Consider the following 16,903-nt stretch of genomic DNA (forward strand, 5'->3'; position numbering starts at 1 on the left):
GAATGAAATTGAGTCATTTGTTGAGACGTGGATGGATCTACAGACTGTCATACAGAGTGAAGTCAGAAAGAGAAAAACAAATATCATATATTAACGCATGTACGTGGAACCTAGAAAAATAGTACAGATGAACCGGTTTGCAGGGCAGAAGTTGAGACACAGATGTAGAGAACAAACGTATGGACACCAAGGGGGGAAAACCGTGGTGGGGTGGGGGTGGTGGTGTGCTGAATTGGGCGATTGGGATTGACATGTATACACTGATGTGTATAAAATTGAGGACTGATAAGAAACTGCAGTATAAAACAAACAAACAACAACTAATACTAAACTTTCTTTGGGTTATTTCTATGGAAATATGTTAATATAAATGTTTCAGACATTACATGAAATGTCTAAAAATCTTATATGTTCTGGTATAATGTTATAAGTCATAATTCTAGTTATTACTTTAAAATGTATATCTCAGAAAACTAAATTTCCTTGTCAATTGCATTATTATGAACTTTCATCAAATCTTTAACGGTGGTCAGTTTTAAGTCTTTTGTCATTTACAGACAGTTCTGGGTGTACTCTGATGCTTTCTCAAAAATGTTCCTATAAAAGGGTTTTTCTTCAAGGAATTCATGGAAAAGACTATGACAAGTACAGGTTTCTGGTAACTGACTATACTGCTGAACTGAATGAATAAGCATTTTCAGAACTCTAATGGAAAACTGATGAATTCATAAAAGTGCTAACAAAAGATCAAGATGAAAAAAAATTGTTAATTACATGGGACTGAGTGAACTGATGAGGATGATTATAATTTTTGTGACTTTCTGTTTGAATAAAAATAAATAAATAAATAAATAAAATAAATTTTAAAAAGCAAACCTAAGCCCAGGAAAAACCATCTTTCCCGCAAACGATAAACACATGGTCATTCGGACCAACGAGCAAAATCTGTGAGCAGCTACTTCTCAAGTAGAGAAAATGACTCAGTAAACAGACTCTGGAGCCCCGGCCAGCTCTCAGCAAGGTGGGCCTCACGCACAGAACTGGCAGGGTTGGTGCCACCTGTGTGCCTGGCCTGGGATGGAACAAAGAAATCACTTTGGTGAGACACACTGAAACCCGTTAGGACGACCACCCCTTTTAACTCGGTGGATGCCGTATCCTGGGATCACAGCAACGATACAAAGCATAGAACAGTTTCAAATATTAATCTAGAGCTTGCTGTGTTAGGATACTTGAGAAATGGGCAGTGACCTAAATATTTCCGGTGGCACAGGAATGCAAGGATCACGTAGCTGAGGGGTCAGGTAAATGATGAGACATCAGGTTGATGGAATTTTACAGACATTTACGCGATAGTTGTGGAATGTACGTTAACACATACAAAATTGTCATAACATACTGGGGGGTAAAAAACAGTATACAAAATACATTTGCTATGGTGCTAATAATGTATATATTTCCTTCCAGTATTTCACATGTATTACACTGGGAAGAATCAGAATAAAACACTAACAGTGATTTTGGAAGAATTAAGCAATTAAAAAAACCATTCTCTTATTTCCATTTTTTAAGCTTTATTCTGTTTTATAAATTTAAAACCTAAATATGTTATTTTTTCTAATAGTTTTTGAAATAAATCATGTGGTCCAAGCTGTATGGGTGCCTTCCGTCCAAACACAACTTACTTCTAAGCTGCCAGGCCCTCAAAAGCAGGAGATAATGGGCCATCTGTTTGCTTTCAGATGCTTCATTTCGAAGTTAAGGCATAAAGAGATACTAGGGAGGTGGTCTGGGTTTTACATTAATGATGAAAAGCCCAAAGTGGCCGCTCTTCCCCGCATTCAGCTTAATCTTTATTCAAATTCAGCCCCCATTTTTTTTTGTGTGTGTGTGGTACGCGGGCCTCTCACTGCTGTGGCCTCTCCCGTTGCGGAGCACAGGCTCCGGACGCGCAGGCTCAGCGGCCACGGCTCACGGGCCCAGCCGCTCCACGGCATGCGGGATCCTCCCGGACCGGGGCACGAACCCGTATCCCCTGCATCGGCAGGCGGACTCTCAACCACTGCGCCACCAGGGAAGCCCCTCAGCCCCCATTTTTAGTGACTATATCACTTCTATAAGGAATGAGAACTACAAATAAATACAACCAGTTTGATATCATTAATCCTACAAGAACACTAGGTGGATATCAAAATGGCATTTTGAGCCCCGTTTCATCACCTTTCTCCCCTTGCTCCCTAATACAAATCTCACAGACGTGCATCTAGACCGGGGATGTAACCTCTCCTGGTACCTGGGCTCCCCAATTGGTACCCAAGTGTGCCCGTCACCTGCTGCCTCTCGCCTGCAGTCAGCGGCCCCAGGCAGGCCTGAGGCCCCCCAGTGAGTATGAGGCAGCGATTCCTAAGAGCCAGAGAAAGCGGGAAGGGGACGTGACACTGACCTCGTAGATAAAGTACACTTTGGCCCCCACGTATATTCCCATGCGCACGACAGCTCGGACAGCAGCGTTCATACCTGCAAAGGAATAGGGACAGTAGTTATTGAGGAGGCTGGGGGAGAATCTAGTGATGCCATTTAATTAGCTGTGATGGTGGGAAAAACCGTGTAACCTCTCGGACGACCCCTCCTATGAAAAGTGGTCACAACACAAACCTCCAGGATTAGTGCAGGGAGGAAGAGAAACAAGTACAAGGCAGGGACCAGCATGTTGTGGCCTAGTCCACAGATGAACAGAGCCTGGCGCACTGTTCGTTTAGAAGATCACTGTAAACACACTTGGAATATGAGCGACCTCAATTTGGTGTGAATTCGTGGGTCGACTCCATCCAATTGCAAAACAACACAGAGGAGAGATGTTTGTTTATAGGTAGCCAAATTCAAAGAAAATAGGCCTGAAAAGGCCATTGGTCTGGGGAGGAGATGAAAAATTATTACCAGCTACTAGTGTAAAAGAAAATAATTTAGTCAGTGGCCTTAAATATAAATCATGCAATTTTATTAAAAGAAAGATCAAATTAAACCAGTATACTATAAATAATACCTAATCAAGATAAATCTAGGCCATTTTCCACACTTCCCCAGAGGGCCTTGAAGGAAATTAAAAGTGCAATGTATCCTTGTATAAAACTGCTACCCCCCCCATTTTGCTTTCCACTGAAGCCCCGTTTTGAGGCAGGCAACTGTGCGATGGACCATAGCCTAGACCTACGTGAACAGGTCAGGATTTCACCTCTGTAAAACCCTGTATCATCATATCAGCTGATGAGAAAGGCAATCAGGAGAGCAGTGAGAAGGGAGGAGCGTTCCTCTCATTAGAGATGTAGCCCTGAGCCTCAGAATATGCAGCACCTGGGCATCCAGCCTAACTGCTCCTGGGCCCCCAATAGTTCCAATCAGCCTCCTTCGTACATTTAAATTTTGGGAACAAACATCAGGACTAAAGGTGTTGGAGAACGTGGACCATACAGTAAGTGGTACTTCTGGTAAGTAAATAAACAAATGAAGACACCCTGGGTCCCAGGGAATATACTCCACAGACAAGGAGATTAAATTTGTATGTATTTGGATGGTAAACCTGCTCAGAAGATGGTTACAGATTTTCAAATTACATTGAGCCAGGTCTGGAAATCTGGAATGAGACTGTCGCCTCTGAAAGGTGACAATTTTGCAAGGCTACAATGTTCACGGAGCCGGAAAAACTGGAAATAAATCCATGTTAAATGTAATCTAACATCTACGCACACGTAGACATTATGTATTTGGTAGTCTCACCACTTCATGTTCACACCTAGTTTATTACACGAAGGATTTTGATGATGATTGATTCATTGGTGGCTGTCTCTCATACCCTCAAACTCAGCATTGCAGGATGCAATAAATCATTTCACCTGCATCATTTTCTCCTCCTTTCCCTGTATTCTCTCACTCGGATCAGCAAAACTTTTCACTGTTGCACAAGCTGGATACTCCTGATACCCTCCACAGCTCCTGCCCATAAAACTGACATTTCCCTCCCCAGATTTCCCCTGAATCCGCCATCTCCCTCTAACATTATTCACGTTATGGCCAGAATGAGTAAAGCAGCTTTTCCTCTTTTGTTATTATACAAGTAATTTATAAATATATTCTTATTAAAAACAATTACATACGTCGGACAAGGCAAAGCTGTGGAGACAGTAAAACAAAAAATCAATGGTTGTTGGGGGTTGGGGGAGGGGCGACGAACAGGTAGAGCACAGAGGATTTTTCGTGCAGTAAAACTACTCTGTATGACATTATAATACTGGATACACCTCGTTATACATTTGTCCAAACCCACAGAATGGGCAACACCAAGAGTGAACCCTAAAATACCAACTATGGACTCTGGGTGAGGATGACGTGTCCATGTAGGGTCGTCAGTTATAACAAATGCACCATCTGGTGGGCATGTTGATGGGGGGGCGGGCGTGCATGGGTGGGGGCAGAAGATAGAGGGGAATCTCTGGACCTTCCCCTCAGTTTTGCTCTAAAATCTAAAACTCTGAAAAACACGGTTAAAAAAACAAACACAGGGCTTCCCTGGTGCCGCAGTGGTTGAGAGTCCGCCTGCCGATGCAGGGGACACGGGTTCGCGCCCGGGTCCGGGAAGGTCCCACATGCCGCGGAGCGGCTGGGCCCGTGAGCCATGGCCGCTGGGCCTGCGCGTCCGGAGCCTGTGCTCCGCAACGGGAGAGGCCCGCGTACCGCAAACAAACACACACACACAGATGAGGCCGTGTCTTGCTTTCCCATGCCCGCCCCTTTGGAGCCCAGTGCATACACCCTGTAGACGCACTCTCCTGTGCCAGCTGTAATCTCACACACTTTTTTGAGATGTTTTCTATGTTAGCCTCAGCGTTCTCTTTCTCAAACTCAAAAACGCCCAGGTTCCTCCCTGGATTCCCCAGGGCCTGTGCTCGTAAAACCAAGCTCTTCAGGTGAGATCTCCAGCCCCGCGGGCTCTTCCTACCTGCTCAGTCCCACCTGGATGCCCCGTCTACACGTCAGGACTGCAGCTCCCCCAGAACTGCCACCACGTCCCGGAGCCGCCCTCTCTCTACCTCCAGGAGGGACGGGGCTCCTGAACCTCCAGGAAGGCTTCCCCACCGGCCTTTCCTCACCGGCCTTCACTGCTCCCACCTGGGCGACACACCTACATCTCATGCAGGCAGCCTCAGCTCTCAGGCCTTAACCGAACGGATAAACGAGCTCCTCTCGGCCCCTTCCCACAGACCCCGCGATTCTAGAACTTTATTCTCTGGCCCTGGAATCGAGAGACTGACCACCAAACGCTGGAACCCTCCCAACCCTCCATCACCAGGACCCAAGCGCACGGTTAACGCCGACTCCCCGGCCCCCGCCCTCCCCCACGTGCTTCTGAAGACCTCATTTCTGGCGGGTCGCGGGGGGAGGCTTTCATAAAGGCATGAATAAAGAGGAGTTGGGGGATTTTAGAAAGTGCAAGTGGAGAAAAAAATGGCAGAAGGAACGACAAGTGGGACACAATCCAGAGGTGACCCCAGAGGGCCCCGTGTGGAAGAAAAACACTCCCGGGGTGACCCCTGCCTGAAAGTTCTGACCACCTTCGCAGCAGGCCTGGGGCCTGAACTCCTCCCCTGCCCCATGGGGTTGACCTGGACTCACCTGGGAAAGCGGCGCGTCCCCTCGGGACTGGTCCCCCCTCAGCCTGCAGCAGGCCTGGGGGTGGGGGTGGGGGGGAGGTGTCCCAGGTCAGGGAGGGACCTGAGCGCCGTATTTCTCCCAAGTTTCCAGGAGAGGAGGCTCCGCGCGTCTGAGCCTCAGGGACAACCCCCCAAGGCTTTTATTCCAGGGTCGTTAAGGTAACTTGGCTACACCTGCTGCCTTTCCCGAGCAGCCCGGAGCTGGCCGCCTTCTGATTGGGGCCTGAGAGGAGCTGTTCTCAGTGGTAACCAGGGCTGAGTGCTCTGAGCACCTGAGCTGATACTCCCAGAAAGCCTGCGGGGCCTGGGTCCTCCTGGGAGATGAGGAAGTCAGGCTCTAAGTGGATAAATTAACAGTGGAGGGAACAAAACTTGTAAAAGGCAAAGCTGGAGTGTAAACCCTACTCTTCCTTTTATTTTAACTTAAAAGCCGTATAATTCCCTCTAGTAGGAAGGAAACTTGGAGAAAAAAATGCCCATGGGGCCCCAGTTCTTGTGTAATTGTTTGGGGAGGGGCCGGCTCTCCACCTGAATTTGGGAAGAACAGGACAGAGCTGCTACCTGGTGCTGGGCCCACAGGTGGGTGCCTTCAAGGAAGGGCCCAGAGGACAGAAACCAAGGACACGGGAAAGGCCAGTTTTCACCGACAGCCTCTTTGACACACGCGACTGGGATTCAGACATATGATTTGGGGTCTGAGGGCCTCCTGCGTGAGAATGCCGGTTTTCTGGTTCTGTTGGATGCTGTCATGTCCTGGACTGTCCACAGAGAGCACAGGGCACTCCAGCTGCTGTTTTCAATAAACGTTCAGACATAGTTGGGTTCCTTCCTTTTGTTTTTTGGTTTTGTTTTGGCAGCCAGGCTCGGGAGTTCAAACAACTTCCATAATTGTTTCCATGGGAAACCATCATCCTGCCACCAAGAAAGAATCTTAGTATTTGGAAAGTAACCTCTTCATCACTTGCAAAAATTAAAACCTTCATCCTCAGGGAATGTGCAGACTTGCTACGGGAACCAAAAATAAACAAATCTTGATAGAACCAGGGAGCAGCTAAGTGGAAAATGTGAGAAAATTACTTTAGGTGCGCTAGAAAGAAGAGACTTATGTTGTTTTCTTGATGTGACATATTCTCAAATAGGTTCTTACTAAAGCATCATGCACGTAAGATAGTCATTAAGATAACTTCTTCCTTGAGGTCAGGGAGGCCGTGGACCCAAAGGTTTCCTGAGATTCTGTTCTGGTAACATTCATTCATTCATTTATTTATTTATGGCTGTGTTGGGTCTTCATTGCTGCACGCAGGCTTTCCCTAGTTGCGGTGAGTGGGGGCTACTCCTCGTTGTGGTGAGCAGGCTTCTCATTGCAGTGGCTTCTCTTGTTGTAGAGCACGGGCTTCAGTAGTTGTGGCAGGCGGGCTCAGTAGTTGTGGCTCACGGGCTCTAGAGTGCAGGCTCAGTAGTTGTGGCACACCGGCTTAGTTGCTCCGCGGCATGTGGGATCTTCCCAGACCAGGGCTCGAACCCGTGTCCCCTGCACTGGCAGGAGGATTCTTTTTTTTTTTTTTTTTTTTTTTTGCGGTACGCGGGTCTCTCACCGCTGTGGTCTCTCCCGTTGCGGAGCACAGGCTCCGGACGCGCAGCCTCCCTCTTGCGTCTCCCTCCCACCCTCCCTATCCCACCCCTCTAGGTGGTCACAAAGCACCGAGCTGATCTCCCTGTGCTATGCAGCTGCTTCCCACTAGCTATCTATTCTACATTTGGTCGTATATATATGTCCACGCTACTCTCTCACTTTGTCCCAGCTTACCCTTCCCCCTCCCCGTGTCCTCAAGTCCATTCTCTATGTCTGTGTCTTTATTCCTGTCCTCGCAGGTGGATTCTTAATCACTGCGCCACCAGGGAAGTCCCTCTGATAAAATTTAAACTTCAAGTAATTTGTAAGAAACAAGGACTGTGTTGATTCCAATAAAATAACTGGGGCTTTGTACTTCCTATGTGGTCTGAAGAGTCTAATAAACCTCCTTACTTAGCCCTTTATGACCGTGTTGAGCTGTTTCCCCTGCATATTTCTCAGTGCTCATAACCACTCCCTGACTAATTTCAATATTTAAATTCCCTTTTGAAAAATAAGATCTGGTGCTTAATTCTCTTACTGGTTTCTCCCTGACTATATGGAATTTTCACCTTTGTACCAAAGCGAGGATGTTAGCATAGGTCAGAAAACAAACTTAAAGCGCACCTTATCTTGCTCTTGCTACTGACGTTCTCCATAAAGCTTCCTTGTTTAACAATTCAGTTGTGGGAGGGGGGAGAAAACGTCCTCAGGAGAAAGTGTTGGGATGCTGGATCCCCTGTGAATCAGTTACCAGCCGGGGGTTTCTCATCATCCTGCAGCGTCCAAATCACCGAGTCTTGTCTTAGATGTCAGTGACATAAATCTCTGAGCGGGTTCATTCATTCATTTATTCATCCATCCGTCCATCCAGGACACACGGATGGGGTGTCTTTTCTCTGCTGGCACTGCCGGGCGATGCAGTGACAAAAGAGGGGAAAGTCGTGGCCCTGGTGGGGCTTGTTGCAGCCGGTAAACAACACACAACGCACACACACATTTCACCCAGAGGCGGAGGAGAAAGAAGGAAAGCAGAGCAGGGCTGGGGGCTGCCATGGGGCTGTGTAGAGGGGCAGCAGCCGCCTTGAGACGCGCCATTTGGGAGAGAATGGAAGACGGTGACGGAGGCTGGCCAAGTGGCCATCTGGACGTCTGGGAAGGAGGACTACGGCAGGCCCAGGGCCACTGCGGGCACCAGACCGCTGCCAGAGGTCCCCTGCGTGGCCCCTGACTGTGACATGAACACGCAGGAGGGACCGTCTGAACCTGAGCGCACACCCCTCCCTCTAGACCCCCATCCACTGGGATCCCCACCGACCACACCAACACGCACTGGGGCAGACGCACGCTGGATTTCAAAGGCTCAAGATGGAGAAAAGAATGTGAAACAGCTTATTAATAACCTTTGTATTGACAATGGGTTGAAACATTGGACTGAATAAGAGGCTTAAATTAATTTCACCTGTCTCTGTTACATTTCCAAACGTGGTGACTAGTTTAAAGTTACACAGTCACACGTAAGCCTCGTCTCTGCCATCTCCCTCGATCTTGAACCTGCTTTTAACCCCCGACAACGTGTGTCTATCTTGCCACACCTACCAGCGCGAAGCGATGCATATTCCATCCGGGATCCTAATGCAGCTCATTCCCTGTGACGAGTTTCCGCTGGTTTTCCCACTATTCACTGGTATGAACATTGTGTCAAGAATGTCCTTCTGCCAACCTGCCTGTCCCCACCTGGGCTCCTCGCTCAGCCTTTCTTCCTGCTGCGTGGACCAGCTCCGGCCTGAGGGCTCCACTGACACAGCCCACCCCCAACTCACCCTCCACGGCCCAGTCCGGCTCCTCAGGACACTGGGGCCCCCTCCCCAGCCCTCCCCTCCTCTCTCCACAAAGCCGCCCTCATCAGAGGCAGCTGGCACCCAGGTGGCTTCCAGGTCACACGAGGGAAATCCAAAGTCCTCCCCGTGGCCCCTCCTGGCCTCGTCCCCGACCCCACACTGGCCCAGCCGCTCTCTCCCCAGCCCTGCCTGCTCCTGGCTACTTCCTGCTGGTCACCCCTTCCCCCTCCCGTGGCAGGTGGGGGGGCCGTCCCTGAGAGAAGGGGCTCCACCGTCAGCCTAAGGCAGGCCGAGGAGGCTGTCACTCATCTGGGGGACGCTTTAACGAGAAAGAAAACAAAATCTGAGAATATTCGACCAGAGCTGAAAAAATAAGGAGGGACGGCAGCTCGAGGTCCCCCTGGCCAGCATTCAACACGTGTAATCAAAAGAACCCTGGCCCAACCACTTGCTCACACCTTTACACAAGGGGCCTCCATTCACTGATCTCCCCGTCAGAATCCTCACCAGAAAACCATCACAGGAAACATCAGATGGTCTGAACGAACCGCCACCTGGACCCAGGACTCCAGCGAGGTCCTCGGCCGACCACAGGGACCCATCGCTGCGGGTGTGATTGTCAGGCCTTCCCTGGACCCACAGAATCAGTCTGCATCTCAGCCAGATCCTCGGGCAGCTGTCTGCATCCAGGATAAAGAAGGAGGCTGAGGGCCCTCGGGGGCAGCAGGGCCTCCCTGGGCCTGAGTAGTGCTGCCTTTTCTCTCCAGCAGGTCCTGCTTGAGACTCAAGGTTGTCTTAGGGGAAGGGGAAGGGGGGGAAGGGGAAAGGGAGAAAAAAAGAGCGGGGAGAAGACAGGGATTGAGTGATTCCACTTTGTGTTGCAAACCAACAGTCGCAGGCCCTGTCCCACCAGGACTGGAGAGCAGAGCCAGACCCTGTAAGGAAGTCCCTTCATGCTCAGGACGCAGCTCGGCCACACACTATGCTGCCTCTTGTCCTGACAGCACATGGCTGTGATTCCCAACACCCTAAGTGTGTGATGGTGGAGACATGCGGAAGAGAGGGTGGGAGGAAACTGGGGCCCGGAAGATGCTTTCTCACAAATAAAATACACCACCATACAGAGCTCGCCGCAAAGAATAACTCGAAAAGGTGACTCAGCTATTTTCTTAACATAAAGCCATCTGTTCTTTACGCAAAGACACCTTCCAACATGATTGCAATCATGGCGGGTATACATCTGTGCCCTTATGTCTGCCTGTAACATGTCACTACCCTATCCCCATATTTCTACTGTAACTGCTTCTGGCACCCCATCAGATCCGTGTTCAAACAGCCCCAATTCTCCCAGATAAAAGGTTTGAGTCCTGTATCAAAGCTTTCAGTTTTCTGGAACCGAGGGGGAAAACATGCTTTTTTGGAAAGATGACAAAACGTCTAGTTTCTAAAGGTCATCTAAGTGTGTCACACAACGGTATTTGCACTCCTAGAAAAGGGTGCAATTGCATGGATTTTCCCCGGTACTCATGGGGTAAACACTAGCATTCTAGTGCACGGCCTCCTGGACCCAATATTTTTGCTAAATTAATGATTACATTGTCAGTGGGAAAGATTCCATTACAGAATGTAAGCGCTCAGAGCCAGGGCAGGAAGGGCCCCAGAGCTGTGTGAGGTGAGACGCCCTCTGTTCTCATCTTACTGGGCTCTCAAGCCCTCAGAGTTTTGGGTGGGCATGGAAGGAACCCACCCAAGCAGGGCTCAGATGCTGTGTTCAAGAAACACGTGTTCAGGGGAGAACCAACCAGCACCCAGCTCTGGTTGACTAGTACTTCACATTTCTGAGGATGGTTTTTAAGTTCTAATCTTGAGACATTAGTTGTTCCCAGATACAGCTCTGCAGATAAAAGAGTGCTTTTGTGTGGGAGTTCCCTGGTGGCCTAGTGGTTAGGATTCCAGGCTTTCACTGCCCTGGCCCGGGTTCAATCCCTGGTTGGGGAACTGAGATCCCGCAAGCCACTCGGCGGGGCCAAAAAAAAAAAAAAAGAAAAGAGTGCTTTTGATTAGTGAAGGTTTAATTCGTCAAAATGACTTCATGAGAGGGCTTCCCTGGTGGTGCAGTGGTTAAAAACCCACCTCCCACCTGCCAATGCAGGGGACACGGGTTCGAGCCCTGGTCCGGGAAGATCCCACATGCCGCGGAGCAACAAAGCCTGAGCGCCACAACCATTGAAGCCCACGCGCTTAGAGCCTGTGCTCCACAACAAGAGAAGCCACCGCAATGAGAAGCCCACGCACCGTAACGAAGAGTAGCTCCCACTTGCTGCAACTAGAGAAAGCCCACGCACAGTAACAAAGACCCAACGCAACCAAAAATAAATAATAAATTAATTAATTAATTTTAAAAAAGCATATTTAAAAAAAAAGACTTCATGAGAAAAGACAGCCAGAACATCTAGTCGCCCACCATTTTGCAGAAGGAAGTGGTCCACACTCGGTGAGATCCCAGGAGGGAGACATTCAGCAAACATCTGGGTACCTGCCGAGTGCCCTGTACTGTGCTGGGTCACACCCTGGTGAATGGACATATGTCCTGGGCCACCCCTTCTCACTGCAGCCACGTGGCCTGGCCAGTTCATCTCAAAGCTCACTTGCTCATGCGTGAAACAGATGAGCCACTGCGTGGAAGCATTAGCGCCTACTGCTAAGCAAATGGTCACTCGATGTTAGTCACTCTTTTTTTTTTTAATTTTATTGGAGTATAGTTGATTTACAATGTTGTGTTAGTTTCAGGTGTACAGAAAAGTGTATCAGTTATACATATACATATATCCATTCTTTTTCAGATTCTTTTTCCCATATAGGTTATTACAGAGTATTGAGTAGAGTTCCCTGTGCTATACAGCAGGTTCCTGTTGGTTGCTTATTTTATATATAGTAGTGTGTTAATCCCAAACTCCTAATTTATCCCTCCCCCCCGCCTCCACGTTTCCCCTTTGGTCACCATAAATTTGTTTTCTAAATCTGAGTCTGTTTCTGTTTTGCAAATAAGTTCATTTATGTCATTTTTTAAAAAAAATTAGATTCCACATATGAGTGATATCATATGGTATTTGTCTTTCTCTGTCTGACTTCCTGTACTTAGTATGATACTCTCTAAGTCCACCCATGTTGCTGCAAATGGCATTATTTCATTCTTTTTTATGGCTAATTCTTCCTGTTAGTGGAAAGGCTTATACAAACTCCATCTATGTGAGCTTTCTGCAAACGAGGTCTTCATGCTTACTTTGCCACAGGCCAAAAAGGACTCAGCTTTCCTGTTCAGTCTACCCTCTGGGTCCATTTCTCTGCATTCTCAGCTGCACCGGGCCCTCCAGAAGCCCTCAATTTGTGTCTAAGACAATGAGTCATTTTTGGCGTGTGACATAGTGTTGCTTGGGGGTGGGTACCTAGTCATGGTAAGTCTGTCCACTGACCTGGAACTTATTTTTAGTTAAAGTGAAAATCAATTTAAACTTGCAGACATTCCTTGTGACAATGAAAGCAACCCAAAGAATGAAAAAAACAATAATTAGTCTTAGAAATCATCTTCCTTAATGGCCAGGGCTGGGGGATTCAGGAATATAGCTGGGGGATTTTCATTTTGTTCAATAATCATATTATACAAATTCCACTGGAAAACAAGCATTTCATCACTTTGGTATCAGGTGTTACATCAATTTAGCCACCCCAATGCTCTTGCTGTACAAACGCGTTTTCTGTAATCAAAGCCTGTGTGAAAATCATCTGTATGATCTATGTAATATCTTCCATTTCTTTTGACTAGTAAGTAGGGTAGCTATTGTCTCATGTTTAAATATCTATCTGAAATTTGAGGTTCACTATTTGTTTTAGATGATTATAATTTACCTCTTCATTAACTTAGTGAAGAAATCATTAAGGCATTTTATACCAATTAAATAGTTTATATATTTTTAGTATGAGGAATTTCACACAGTGGTCCTGTTTTCCAATGTAATTTGTAAAGCACAATCTTAAATTCCACTTGAGTTTTAAAAAAATTTTAAGTTTTTTTGTCTCTAAGAAAAAAATATTTGATTTGGGGCAAATTATTTAAATACATCTTGATTTTTTAATCTGCAAAATGGAAAGAAAATGCCACCCGCCTTACCAAATAAAATTCTGGTGTTATGAAAAAAAATCATCTGCATAATTTTGAGCATACCAGGATTTGCTCCTCTGAGTATTAATTAGTTGTTACACCCGTAAAAGCAGGGCTTAGTGAAAAGTGTTTGGGGTTGAGACCTCACAGAAGTTCATTTAAATCCTACCATGGGCCACCTATGAGCCTGCCACCTTAATGAGGTTACTTTTCTCCCCTTGAGCCTCTCTTGTCACCTCTGAAATGAAGATGTGTGTGTCTTGGAGCCGGGTAATCAGGCCTGGAGATAAGAACCATAAAGCTCCTAGAACATCAAGTGAGCTCAATAACTAGAAGCTATAGTCATCTCAACATGGAATTTTACCATAATTTCACATCTGATTAGAAAACTATCCTGAAATTAAGACTTGTGATTCTTCTCCTTGGTCTTTATTAGCTGTGAGCAAAACTCTCTTATCTCTGGGAAAATCAAGCACTGATACCATTTAGAGTCAAGATAAGATGGTAAAAGGATAAGGGTATAACAGACAGCATCTCTAGGAATAACCTCCTCCAAGGGGCTGTAAGTCTGCTGCTGCCTGCCGAGACCAGCCCCTGGGTGCACATCTTAAGGTGAACTTTCTTAGAAAGAAATGCATTCAATTGTTCAGTCAGGTGTCAGGTAGGATCAAAAGAGGAGGTGGCTCTTGGCATGAAGTCCAAGAAGAAATGGAGACTACAGCCTCAGTTCTGCCTGAGGGAAAATGCCCAGACGCCCAGCATGGTGGGCTCTCCAGGGACCGCCCAGATGTGTCAGTTCAGAGCATCAGGCGATCTCGCATTAACCTGACAATACACTGACCAAGCCACGTTCTCATATAATTTTGATTCTCAAAGTATCTTTTCCACTGACAAGAAGAGGTGTGAACTTACTGACCTCTATTATTCATAACTGCTCACAAGCTGCAGAGATAAGTAGCAGGTAAGTATTCGTAGCAGAAAAAATGCTGGTTCTGTCTATTGCATCATTACCTCAGTTGCCTTTGCACCAGCTACCAGGTAGTTGAGCAGACTTTTGGACAAGAACTCAAAAGAATGACCTATTTTTTTTCAACAGACAGAGCACCTTAATTCTAAAATGACCTTTAAACTCTGACTTTGAAGCCTGGAGGGTTAAGAGACCAGTTCCTCTTCCTGTGTCAACAATTTATTCTCTTTCCAAGACCGGGGTAAGAGCCACTCAAGATGCTTCCTAATTTGGGCTAGCCCACGTCTCCAGAGGCACGTGCTTTTGAAGCCCTTTGACGGGGAAGCCTCTCTCAGCCCCACCGCGACCCCGCCAGACCCCATCCGGCACATCATTTAAGTAACTTGGGCGATGTCATCTATTTCACTCTGCCACTTCCCCACCCCCAGCCTTGTTTATATCACAACATTTTCTCTCTTCAATGTTTATACCAGGGGCCACTTTACTAGAATACCAAATTAGACCAGCCCTGCCTCGCGCTGACGCAAAGGCAGGCTTGTGGGGCTGCGACAGTGACTGATGTCGCGAGCGCCACCTTCAATAGGACAGGGAGGGGCTTCCAAGGGACCCACGCGCCGCGCCGGGGACCCCCACGCCTACTGCCCGCCGCAGGCGGGGTGCCCAGGGTCGAGGGCACGGGGCGCACGGGCGGTGACTGGCCAGGCATCACGTACGCGCCCGCGGCGGGCGGGGCTGCAGCCTCAGCGCCCCACCTGCCGCACCCCCCAGGCCCCGCCCGGCTCAAGGGCGAAGAGAAGGTCACGGGCAGGGTGGGCGGCAGACAAGGGCGCCGGGCCCAACACTTAAGCATCCCTGCACCGTGTGTGGTGAAAATGAGGCATCAGGGCCTTTCAACTCATCCGGGACAGGAGGAAGAAGGTAAAATAAAAACCAAAACCTAGCTCGAGAGGCGTCTCCGGCCTGCGATCCTCAGGATCCGAGGACGCAGCCGCCTGAGCACAGCCCTGCTACTTTCTAGCGGTTGGCTCGCCCCACCCAGGGATTCACCGGGATCAGGAAACCCCAGCGTCTGGGAACACCTGCGCCCCCACGTGCGCCCAGCGCTAGGGGCCCGGGGCACGTCTGTGTCACCCTCGCTTTACATTGAAATATTCTCTTCATGTGTCCGCGGGCACCGAGCCTGGGTCCCCTTCTCCCCGAAATCAGCTTCCACGCCTGGGGGTGGGGGACGGCTGCTGGAGTCCGCTCTTACGCCCCGGAATCCCCGCTTCCTGTTCCTTCCCATACAGGGGAGGCTGGCGGGGAGGGCCCAGTGACCCATTTCAGCTTTCAGTTTGGTGACGAGCCGGAAGGGGACAAGAGATTAGAGCGGAGGAGAACCGTTTTTAAAATCTCCCAGCGGAAACGCGAGGTGGTGCGGGGCCGCCGGGCAACCCCGGGCAGGGACCCCCGTGCGTCCCCCGCCGCGTCCCGCCGGAGAGCAGCGGGGACGCCGCCCGCGCCGCGCGGGGGTCGCGAGGCTGCAGACGCGTCACAGGGACCCAGAGGTTTTCTCCACGACATTGGGGGTGGGGAGTGGGTGACGGAGCTGGGGAGGGAGCCGCGGCATCGGAAGTGGCCGCGCTGTAGCCAAGCTTTGGAGGGGCGTCTGGCTTCATCCTACGACTCGGAAGAGAAATGACCTCCGAGCGCGGTCCGGGCGGCCCCGTAGCCAGTTGCAATTTAAAAAATAAACGTGAAGGTGGAAAATTGACCTTCCTGGTAAGGGATCCTACTGCCATATCCCTCCCTGCCCCCCTCCCCCGACTCCGCAGTGACTCCTTCTGAGGCTGCACGGCCCGCACCCGCTCCCGCCACAGGAAGGTACCCCCGAGGTTCCTGGGCACGGGGCTTATCCCCCACCCTTCTCTTATCCCCGGTACCCGCTCTCCTCCTCTCTTCTCTTTGCTTCCCCCATCTCTTCTCCCTGGAGCCTCATCCTTTCTCTCTGGTCCCTGCTCCCCATCCCTTTTTCCCGGTACCCCCACCCTTTCTCCCAGGTACCTCCATCCTTTCTCCCGGTTACCCCCACATCCCTTCTCCCTAGTCCCCTCCCTTCGCCTCCGGCCCGGGACCCGTGGAGGAGGTGGCGCACCTTGGGCATCCCCGCCGCTGGTCAGCACGCCTATGGCTTTGCCGGCCCCGGAGAGTTGCTCCAGGAACTTCCGGAAGGAGCCCTTGGGGTTCGGGGAGACGTCGTGGTCGCCCATGGCGAGCAGGCCGGAGATCGCGCTCGGGAGGGTGCTCAGCAGGGACTGCGCCCCTCCCGCGCCGCCGCCACTGGAACCTCCGGCCCCGCCCGCGCAGCGCGCGCCAATGGGCGGCCAAGGGCGGGCTCAGGGGCGCGGGTAGGCGGGGCAGGAGGGACAGGGGGCGCCAGCTTTCAGGGAGGCGCGCGGGCGAGGGAGCTTGGCCTGCAGGGAGCACCACTTGGGGGGGGGTTGCATCGCAGGTGGGAGGAGCGTTACGAGCCGGAAGCACCTCACAGGGAAGGAGAAGCACCGCAGGTGGGTGGGGAAATCACCGCAGGTGGGCGGAGCATCCCTGGTGGGGGAGGGGAAAGCACCCTAGGAGGGTGTG

General features: G+C 49.7%; 1 protein-coding gene across 1 annotated transcript in view; it reads right to left on the bottom strand.

The window, feature by feature from the left end:
- Window positions 1-16,580, bottom strand: part of PFKP (phosphofructokinase, platelet) — a 73,386-nt gene extending 56,806 nt beyond the window's left edge. The window contains exons 1-2 of the mRNA XM_007110714.4: window positions 16,419-16,580; window positions 2,444-2,517 (exon numbers count right to left, since the gene is read on the bottom strand). Coding sequence (XP_007110776.2) covers window positions 2,444-2,517; window positions 16,419-16,533 — 189 coding nt within the window. The 5' untranslated portion in view covers window positions 16,534-16,580. The remainder of the gene's footprint in view (window positions 1-2,443; window positions 2,518-16,418) is intronic.
- Between the last annotated feature and the right edge of the window lie 323 nt (window positions 16,581-16,903).

This window comes from Physeter macrocephalus, chromosome 11, assembly GCF_002837175.3.
Source record: "Physeter macrocephalus isolate SW-GA chromosome 11, ASM283717v5, whole genome shotgun sequence".
Classification (NCBI taxonomy): Eukaryota; Metazoa; Chordata; class Mammalia; order Artiodactyla; family Physeteridae; genus Physeter; species Physeter macrocephalus.